The following is a 10,683-nucleotide window of genomic DNA, read 5'->3' as shown; positions in this document are numbered from 1 at the left end:
CACACACACACACACACACACACACACACACACACACACACACAAACACAAACACACAAATTAAGCAGACCCAAAGTTGATCCATGTTAGTGAACCTCTGTACAATTAGAATATCCTGATTGAAGATTAAGTATAGCTAAAGGACAAGCAAATAGGTGCCAAATTAATAAAAGGTGGTTAGTTTTACACATCTTTGAGAGGATTAAAGGATACCAGGCTGGTGAAGCGTTATTCTCAAAATTAACAAGGCAGTAAGCCAATTTCTCTGTTGCTGAATGGGAAATAGATATTTTTGGCATTTTATTAGAATGATTGAACTAACTCAAGTGTGTCTACAAAGGTGTTTCCAAAGACTGGTGTGAGACTCAAGTGTCCACTGAAATGGAATACTCCAATTGCAGTGTAGGTAGACACCCTCCAATTGGTCAGGAGCATAAATAAGAGTAAACATTCAAGAGAAAGACAGAGTTCTTGGTTTTCCTTGACTTGAAAGACACTTCTGCCTTTGGACATCAGAGCTCCAAGCTCTTGTGCTTTGGGATTCCAGCATTTACAATAGCAATTTTGTGGGTACATCTCCCGTGTCATGTCTAGAAGGAACAGGAAGCAGGCATCCTAGTTCTCTTGCTTTTACAATCTCTCCACCCCTCTTCTTCAATCTCCCCAAAGCCTTCGGTATACAAGTTGTACTGCAGACACATCAGCTAGGGCTGGGCACCCCCTGGTCACTCATTCTGTACATTATATGCAACTGAGTTTATCTGAGTGAGGCGCCATCTTTTGCAATCAGAAGCATCCTTGGTGAAGAAAAGCACACTTCTCTGTGGATATAAGGTTAACTACTTAGAATACAGTTGATTAGAGGCTATATTGGTTTAGGAAAATGGTAATAGTAGGTTCTCCTCTAGGATCTATGACCTCACCAGCCATGAGTAGTTGGCTAGGTTAACAGCCACAGGAATGCATATCCTTCTTTTGAGTGCCCCTTTCGTCCCATTAGAGAGCTGTGACTTACTCTCATGATAAAAGTATCACTAATTGCACCACTGTGATATCTTGATGAGTAGTATACTTGTGTTGTTCACAGGTTCTAACACTGGGTAGAACTACTGATCACTTGTCCTCAGTGACTGCTTGCACAGCTCCTTCAGATGACACGAGAGCTAGTCTTCAGGAGGAGGCTTACAGGCCAGTTCCAGCTCAATTCCTCTGCCTTGCACTGGGAATTTTGCTAGTTTATGACTCTGGGAGAGAGCATTTTTACCCCCATGTGACTTAACTCTATTTTTTAAAAATTTCAAAGTTGTGTTCAGGTCAAAGATAATTAAGGAAAAGAGATCATCAATTTGATGGGAATTGGGGGGGCACAGAAGGAGTTGAAATGGGGTAAGAAGAGATGTAAATTATTTAAATATAGTTCTCAGGTATGAAATTCTCAAAAAAGTACTTAATAATGTTAAAGAATGAATGAGAGATGTAAGGTGAATCTAATCAAATGGCATTTCATATATACATGAAAATGTCTCAATGAAACATTGTGCAACTTTATAAACTTTCTCCTTTGTGCCACTAGTATAAAGTAACAACATAATTATTAAAGACAAGCAAACTTCAAGTTCTCTGGACTCCAGACTTCCAGCTCTGGATGGAGAGTTGCCACCATCAAATGCCTGCCTTGAGGTTCTCTGCCAACACTGCATGGTCTCAGGCTTGCTGTGGAACCCATCAACTGTCATGGCCATGGAAGCAAACTGTTACAGTGAGTCCCTTCCTCTGCCTCTGCCTCTGTATCTGTGCCTGGTGTCTGCTGATTCAGGCTGGAGACCTCTAAACCAGGAGGTAAGGAACAGAGCGTGTTGGAAATGACTCCGTGGTGCTTGGTTCAGGACAAGGTGTTCATCCTGGAAGAACTTGTGAGGAGAATTGGCTTGTGCTTGGAATCGCCAAAAGGGGAACTTGGATGCAAATCTTTCTTGGAAGTGATTTTTGACAGTTGTCTGGAAACAGTTGCTTCTATCTGCAGTGATCATGATTTTTTTTTTTCTAAGAATCAAAAAGGGTGGGTCCTTCTAGGAGCATGTATAAAGATCCTGCCTTCTCATGAAAAAAAAAAAAAAAGAGGACAAGGTTAATATAAAAGGGGATTGAGAACAGGAAGGAACTAACAGCTGCCCAGCTCCTCTACAGGGAGAAGCCACCCAGGAAGAGGGCCACAGGGATCTGCTGACGAAAGCTGACTGCAGCTCTGCTCACAGTCCCTGGGCACACCTGGGTACATACGTACCAAACCTGTGGGACTAAGGACAGAAAAATCAACACTGCTGAATCCAGTAAAAGGACAACCTCACTCCTCAAAGACTGTAAGTTGGACAACCATGCTTTGGGGATACCAAGGGATTATGCTTAGTGTGCCACTTCCATAGATTTTTCCTGCCTTCCTCTGCTTCCTCTTCCCTAAATTCATACTTCATTGGTTTTGGCCACTCTTGTCTAGCTGCAAAATTATAGCTCAGAATTGCCAGGATTTCTTGATCTAAAATAATTTTTCCTAGATTAAAATATAAATTTAATGAATGCCAACTATATATTCTGGTGATGGAGCAGTTCTCAGCTTGGCAAGTAGATTTTACTATGTATCATCCCAACTGCTGCCCTGGCGCACCACCACATGTTCCTCACAATATAAAAAAGCTTTCTGTTTACCTTATGCTTGCTTAATACAAGTCTGTTTTATTGAAATTTCATATGGACATGAAATTAAGGGAAAGGGGGCATCAGAAATGATAGCTAATGGAATGAAAAGAGAAACATACAAGCAAGTAGAGAGCCCAGCTCATTCCCTGACAAATAGATACAGTGCCCCAGGAACCACTCCAAGAGAGATGCCCGTGTTCTTGGAGCCTGAGAGTGATGGAGACAACTTATGTTGATGAAGCAGAAGTACCTTTATAGTAGGAAAAGATGCAACAATAAGAAAGCTTTTGTTCATTGATAAAAAATCTAAAATATTCATTTAAAAATTATATATAGAAGATCCTACAATGATTATGATTCATAAATTATTTTATGAAGCAGTGTGTTATATATAATATGTTATATATGTGTATGTTACTTTTTAAATCTATATGTATTACTTTATCTAAACATATAAATCTTATTTTTTAAACACACACATATACATATATACCTACATATATATATATATATATATATATATACATATATATCACTTACTAGTTCTAATAAGTGAGAAAAAGGAAGAAAGCCGGCCACTAAGACACCATAGTGGCTTTATTTCTCAAGGTCCATGCCTCCCTATTCATTCTGAGCTGCAGAATGTGACTAACACTTCAACCTGAACCCAATGACTGTTTCTTCTTCCACTGTACTTTGAAAGCTATAGAGCTGAGAGACTGAATTCTTCATATAACTTATCATTTGTATGGATGACCACTGTATATTTTGTCCCCTTCAAGAACAAAATCAAAGGCCTAAGAAAAAGAAACAGGAGAGCCCTGCTCTTGCTTCAGTTCCTAAAATAGACAGCAGAGTTTTAACCCACCTGAATAGCATCATTCCTCAAATGTATGAGGGCTAAAAAGGATGTTCAGAAGTTAAGAGCACTGGCTACTCTTGCAAAGGACCCCATTAAATTTCTAGCACCTGTGTGGTGACTTACAACCTCCTGTAACTCCAGTTCTTTGGAACCCAACACCTTCTGTCTTTGGCTGGCACCAGGCATGCAAGTGGTGCCCAGACATACATACAAGCAAAACACACTATACACATAAGTACTTTTTAATAGTCATAATATAGAGTGAGAGGAAGAAACAAAAAATAATACCCACCGGGCATGGTGGCGCACACCTTTAATCCCAGTACTCAGGAGGCAGAGGCAGGCAGATTTCTGAGTTCGAGGCCAGCCTGGTCTACAAAGTGAGTTCCAGGGCAGCCAGGGCTATACAGAGAAAGTCTGTCTTGAAAAACCAAAAAAAAAAAAAAAAAAAAAAGAAAGAAAGAAAGAGAAAAAGAAAAGAAAAAGAAAAAGAAATAACACACCAAAATGACCCTTAAAACCAAAGCACACTGGGAATCCCTCTATCAAGACAAGACTAGGAAAAATAGCACTTGGCCTTCAGGAAACTGGACCTACTTGTCATCGAGTTCCTACACTGCCCTCTGGCACCACAATGCTTACTCTCAGAGACTGTGGTGTCCCTACACTAACTTGTCACCACCTAAATGAGGAAGAGGCATGGTACACTCTAAAACATATTAAACAAAGGAAATTAGAATCTAGACTGAAGTGCTGAGTTGTATTTTGTCAGCTGTGAGAATAGGAGATATCAGTGAAAATTATAGACAGCTGTAGGTGGAAAAGATAAAAATCTCTGTACAAAAGGAGAAATAAGTGAAAAGATACCAAAGAAAGATGGTCACAGTGTTCTATGTGATTGCATGCTGACAAGAAAGCAAGGAGAGCGGTGTCAGACAGGACAGAAGAGTAAGGTGAAGCCAGATAGAGATGCTGGGATCATATGTACTACATGTTAGGATTCCCATTGCTATTTTTTTTAAAAAAATAGATTGAGAATAGACTTTTCAATTTATTGAAAATAGATTATTTTCTCACATAATCGATCCTAAGTATGGTTTCTCCTCCTCTCAGTTCCTCCTCTGCCCCCGTTCCCTTCCAAAATCTACTCCTTTTCTGTCTCTCATTAGAAAAGAACAGGCTTCTAAGAGCTAACAACAAAATGTAACAACAACAAAAACAACAAAAAATGTAGAATAAGATAAAACGAAACTATCACATGTAGTTGGACAACACAACCCAACAGAAGGGAAAAATCCCAAGTAAAGACAGAATCAGAGACCCACTTGCTCACACACTGGTAGTCCTGTAGAAGCCACCAAACAGGAAGCCATGATGTAGATGCAGAGGCCCCGGTGTGGCCCCATGCAGGCCCTGTGCTTGCTGTTTCAGTCAGCCTCTCTGTGAGTTTGTGTGAGCTTTGCTCATGTTGATTTTGAGGGTCTGTGTCATTGATGTCCTGCACCTACTTTGGCTCTTACACCTCCCACCTCCTTGTCCTCAGGGTTACTTGAGCCTTGAGGGGAGAGATTAGATGGAGACATTTGGTTTAGGGCTGGATGGTCCAAGATCTCTCACTCTCTGAACATTGTCTGGCTGTGGGTCTCTGTATTGTTCCTATCTGCTGCAGGAGAAAGCTTCTCTGAGGATGGCTGAGCAAGGCACTGGTCTATGAGTATAGCAGACTTTCACTAGGAATCATTTTACCACTACATTTGGGAGGGGGTTGTTTTGCTTTTGTTTTAGACCAGTACTATTTGGTTTTATCCTTGGTCCCTGGGCTAGCACTTTCTTTCCTTAAGTGCCCTGAAACCAGATGGACAGACAGATACTGTCATTCAAGCTTTGATTTACCTTTATATTTCTGGGTAGGTATTAAAATAGAGTACATTAGACCTAACTCGGAAGAAATTAAGTAGATAATACAACTAACATAGAGTAGAAACTTTGCAACATTAAGACTCAGGACAACACTACAACAGGAATTTGTGACAACCTTGTATGCCTTGTTAGCTATCACTAAGTAGATTATTTCATAGCAATCTTCATTGCAGAACTGACTGTTTTAAAATAAAATTTTAATAAGACAGTAAAATCTTAGATGTTTCTGTAGCAAAGAGTTGCTGATCATCTTGAAATTCAGGGCGAATCTTGTTTTGACCAAATGTTCTATTACAATGACCAATGAGTCATCCTGCAGGTGATTGGATCCTCTACAAACATCAAAATCTGCCGGTTTTCACTTCTTGTGGATGTAGCATCTCATAGGTATATACCCTAGCCAGAAACTCCCATATACTTTAAAGCTTGTCTGGATTTCTGGTCACATCCAGTAAGTTTTCTAAATAGTTTTTAGACACTGTTATGTAGGGAATAATTACAAGGGAAAAAAATCCCTGTACGTTCAGTAGAAATGTACATTTTAAGAAATTTTTCCATCTGTTGTTGTTTGAATATGTGGGTGCATAGTGTTCTGAAATGGAGAAAAAAGTTATATAATATATAATTAAAATAGAATATATATGCTAAGATAATATAAGGTATAATAAAAGCAGTTAAAGTTGTGGCCCCGAAATATGTCAATGCTGAAATGAAGGGGGTTGGACACAAACACAGTGATGAACCTTGGCATTGTTGCTCAAAACCACACTGAAATAATTCTTCTTAATTCAAGAAACCATGGGGGTAAAAAGAATTGCAGTGATTGGTGCGGGGGTCAGCGGACTAGGTGCCGTTAAGTGCTGTTTGGAGGAGGGACTAGAACCTACCTGTTTTGAAAAGAGGAGTGACATCGGAGGACTGTGGAAATATGAGGTAATTTTATAAATATTTTCAGAATATGACATTATTGATGTGTTTGGGAGTTGTTTCTATTCAATCAGAAATAAAACTCTGATAACATAAATTGTCCCTTAAGTGTACTTTCTAAATTAGTGATAAATCTTTCAATAAATTTGAAATTTCTTGGGGGACATGCACAATCCTATTCAGTTTTGTGTTCCTCGACATCCCCACATATAACATTTAGGACATTGATATCCAAATTTTGCCTAAGCAAAAGAGCATCCAAAAGCTGCCTCTAACAAACTCGTTAATAGTTGCAGCTTCTGTATTGTTAATCACTCTATATGTTATTTTGTGTTGTTTATTAGTTACTGGAAAAACATGTCTCTACTAAGAAAGGTGTGCTTGTTTACATACAGAGTCATGGATTGTAGCTTAAAGGAGAGAGCCTATCTCATGGTGTCTCCAGGAGTTAGAAGGGTGAAGGGGAGTCTTAACTTGGATGTGTCTTGATCACATCCAAGCATGATATAAGATCATTAAGAGCAGTTCTTATTAATTCATCATGTATGTCTTATTGTCATCATTGTCATTCCTTGGTATATTAATATATTTTAGGCACAAATCATATAAGCATTTTACTCTCTATTTCATTCTCTTAAATGAAATCCCCTCAGTCTTGAAACAGATTTTACCCATTGGTAGTTTCCAGTCGGATTTTCTTTGTGTTATTTTTCTACTTTTTTTTTTCATTTTGCATTATGTGCTATCTTGGATCCTGCTATTTCTTTCCTGGTGTAAAATAATTATTGCTACAACAAAGCCAGGCTCAATGAATGGAATTATGAAAAAGAAGCCCCCCCTTAGTAAATTAGTCTAATGACCTCATCCTGCTGAATACTATCACAAGACCTGGAAATAAGATCGAGACTTTACGAACACTTCACTTCTGATTCTCTATCACATTCCTGAAGCCAAGGATCAATTTATTTCCTTTAGGAGATACCAAAAAGTGGAAATCTCGGGATATACAAATCTTTAACCTGCAATACATCCAAGGAGATGACAGCCTTCAGCGACTACCCCATCCCTGATCATTTCCCCAACTACATGCACAACTCAAAAATGATGGAGTATCTCAAGATGTATGCCAGACACTTTGGGCTCATGAAACACATCCAGTTCCAGGTGAGGAGCAAATCCCTGCCCACCGCCTGCACATGGGTCAAGGCAAAGTCCACACACAGAGCCAGGAAGGCACTTCAACCTGCATTTAACCCCCTCCCCTCCATCTTAGGATTCGCCAAGATGTGTTTGTCTTTTCTACCCACCATATAAGCACTGTCCCAGCTGGAACCCAAATTCTAATCTTTGGTTCATTTTGTAAAGTAAAAATACATAGGTCCTAGAAAAATAAAACAAATTTATTTTGTGCTCTAATGAGCTGTGATATTTGGGAAGTGAACATTATAGGAACTTTATGTGCACATGACTCCTACTCACCTAGGAACCCCATGCAGAGCTACTTAAACATAGAATTCTACAGGGGAAAGGGATAAAATGTCCTAGAGCTCAGACTTTGTTCTTTGTTTCCTAGACAAATGTGTGCAGTATAAAGAAACGCCCTGACTTTTCATCTTCTGGTCAATGGGACGTGGTAGTAGAGACCGAGGAGATGCAGAAAACCTACATATTTGATGGGATAATGGTTTGCAGTGGTCACTACACTGAGAAGTACTTTCCTTTACAAGACTTTGAAGGTATCTCTCTAATGTGTGTGTGAGAAAAATCTTAGGATGCTAGAGATCTTAATGCCTCTCCTGTCATAGGCACTGGAAGACAGTGTTTATACAGAGGAGATGCATAGGGGGCATTCTAAGTTCATAGAACAGTCAGGGGAGAACAGAACAGAAAACCAGAGATCCTCAGAAAAGCAAGGTCTGAGACAGACTTTCATTGATGAGGAAGCAGTGAGGAGAAGCCAGTAGATAGACAATCCTGGAGAGAGCTCAGGAATTGGCTCACACTTGGAGTGCCTAGGTTGGGAGAAGCATGTAAGAGTTAAGGAAAAAGCATCTCACTCTCTCTCTCTCTCTCTCTCTCTCTCTCTCTCTCTCTCTCTCTCTCTCTCTCTCTCTNTNTGTGTGTGTGTGTGTGTGTGTGTGTGTGTACATGCAGGAGAAGCAATCAGCTTTGCAGGAGTGTGGAGCACTAATTGATAAGGGAAGATGGTTGAATCAGAAGCATCAGGAATAAAGACTTTAAACAGTCCATTTCAGAGATAAAGACTGAATCAAACAATGGAAGTAGGATTTGTGGAGATATTTTAGGAGTCTTTAAACACCAACTGAATGACAAATTACACATCATGGAATTTTATAATTTATGGAATTTTATAATTTATGGAATTTTATAATTTATGGTAATTATAACATTTGAAATTTAACTTTTTCGGAGTGCCTTGAAACTTCTACTGTCCCATGCTTATGATTTAGAGAGTAGTGAGTGGCCACTGGCCAGATTGCTGATGAGCAGCTTATATGTGAAGGACACAAAATTAAGATGTTTCCTTTGTAAAATATTCACCAGACTTAGAATACACAGTAGGAGCACATGAAGAATCTCACCAATAATTTTACATTAACTATGTAGTAGCATCTCAGGTTATCCTGGTTTCATGTAAAATACAGACTTAAAATTACTACCCTTATCGGTGCTTGTGGGCTCCTGGGCTTTGAAACTGCATGTGTAGCTGGCATTAAGTTGCTTCTGAATATCACCAATACCTTGCTAAGGATCTTTCCAAACTTGTGGATTTCCAAAGAGCTATAAAAAGTGAAGAAACTGTCTCATATCTCTGCATAGAAAATTAGAAAATTACAGTTTCACTCTAAAGTGAAAAAGAGTTAGGGCTTGATTCTTCCTTCACAGGAATCAGCAAGTTCCAAGGCAGCTGTCTCCACACCTGGGAGTACAAACACCCGGACAACTTTGTGGGGAAGAGAGTGGCAGTGATCGGCCTTGGGAATTCAGGAGCAGATGTGGCAAGCGAGATCAGCAGGGTCGCTGACCAGGTTTGGTGTCATATCCTGATTTTGCTCTTGGGTGTAAGCTTGCTACCTGCAGAGACTGTGAGTCGAGATTTCCTCTGGCTTTAGCAGGCATGTTCCCATTTGGATTGCAAGGACATGTTTCTCTGCTGACTAAATATGAGTAAGAGAACACAGAATTCCAAAGTAACAATGCTCCCAGCCCAACATGCACTGGAGTAGGGGAAGTAGTAGGCCAAGAAGAGTCAGAAACCTTAAAATTAATTACAGGTAGTTAAATGAGAAATCTCAAAATGAAGTGAATATTACGGAAGATACTGGTTTCATACTGGAAATGAAGTTTAAAGAAGGGAAGGAGGAGCAACCCTTTCTCTACAGGGACTGTGGCTGACGCTTGAAGAGCATGGAAGGGCATTCATCTAAGTCAAAATTAACTTGATTCCTATTTCATAGAAGAGAAACAAGATTTTCAATACTGAGCACTTTATGGAAATTAAATTATTCATACCATGATTCTGAGTTACATGAGTCACTGATCTGTGACAAAGACATCACAGTAGTGATTGTAACATCAATAAAAAGCTTTCTTTCAAAAAAACACAAAATAGACCAAAATGTTTATCAAAATATATTTTTTCTTTTGTTTTTGTTGTCATTGTTGTTTTGCACTGCAAACATTTTGTTAAGGTTTTTCCAGATATAAACATGAGTAAATTCCACAGTGGATTTCTGTACTTGATTTTTGGTTTGATCCCAAACATTATATTCACCTCCTTCTCCATTTCTTGAAAATTTCAACTGAAAGAACTCACATGGAATCTGAAAACTAGCTTCTAACTCTCAATGTAACAACGTATTGTGTTGTCGTGGGTTTTCCCTCTATTATGGCACCTCACTCACCCCATACATCTACTGTAGCTGGAGCAAAAGTCACAAAGAGATTAGGTCCCTGACAAATATTAAGTTAATTGAAATAACTTCCTGTAAGTGGATCTTTTACGTTGTTGTTGTTAGTCTTTATATATTTTATTCTTTTTTAAAATTGTTTTATTTATTTAAATTCCAAATGCCACCCCCTTCCATTCTCCTTCCAAGAGGTCTCCACCCCATCTCTCTCCCTTTTTCCTCTGAGAGGATACTCCCCCAATCCCACCCAACCTCCCATCTCCCCCCATCACAACCCCTACATTCTGCCATACCCCAACTATCCCCAACACACACACACACACACACACACACACACACACACACACA

At 39.2% G+C, this 10,683-nt stretch overlaps 1 protein-coding gene across 1 annotated transcript in view; it reads left to right on the top strand.

The window, feature by feature from the left end:
* Positions 1–6,274: 6,274 nt before the first annotated feature.
* The window catches only part of LOC110296378 (dimethylaniline monooxygenase [N-oxide-forming] 5-like), a 14,273-nt gene continuing 9,864 nt past the window's right edge, over positions 6,275–10,683 (top strand). The window contains exons 1-4 of the mRNA XM_021165054.1: positions 6,275–6,409; positions 7,379–7,567; positions 7,977–8,139; positions 9,311–9,453. Coding sequence (XP_021020713.1) covers positions 6,275–6,409; positions 7,379–7,567; positions 7,977–8,139; positions 9,311–9,453 — 630 coding nt within the window. The remainder of the gene's footprint in view (positions 6,410–7,378; positions 7,568–7,976; positions 8,140–9,310; positions 9,454–10,683) is intronic.

This window comes from Mus caroli, chromosome 1 (genome assembly GCF_900094665.2).
Source record: "Mus caroli chromosome 1, CAROLI_EIJ_v1.1, whole genome shotgun sequence".
Classification (NCBI taxonomy): domain Eukaryota; kingdom Metazoa; phylum Chordata; class Mammalia; order Rodentia; family Muridae; genus Mus; species Mus caroli.
This window is presented reverse-complemented; position numbering and strand designations above follow the sequence as displayed.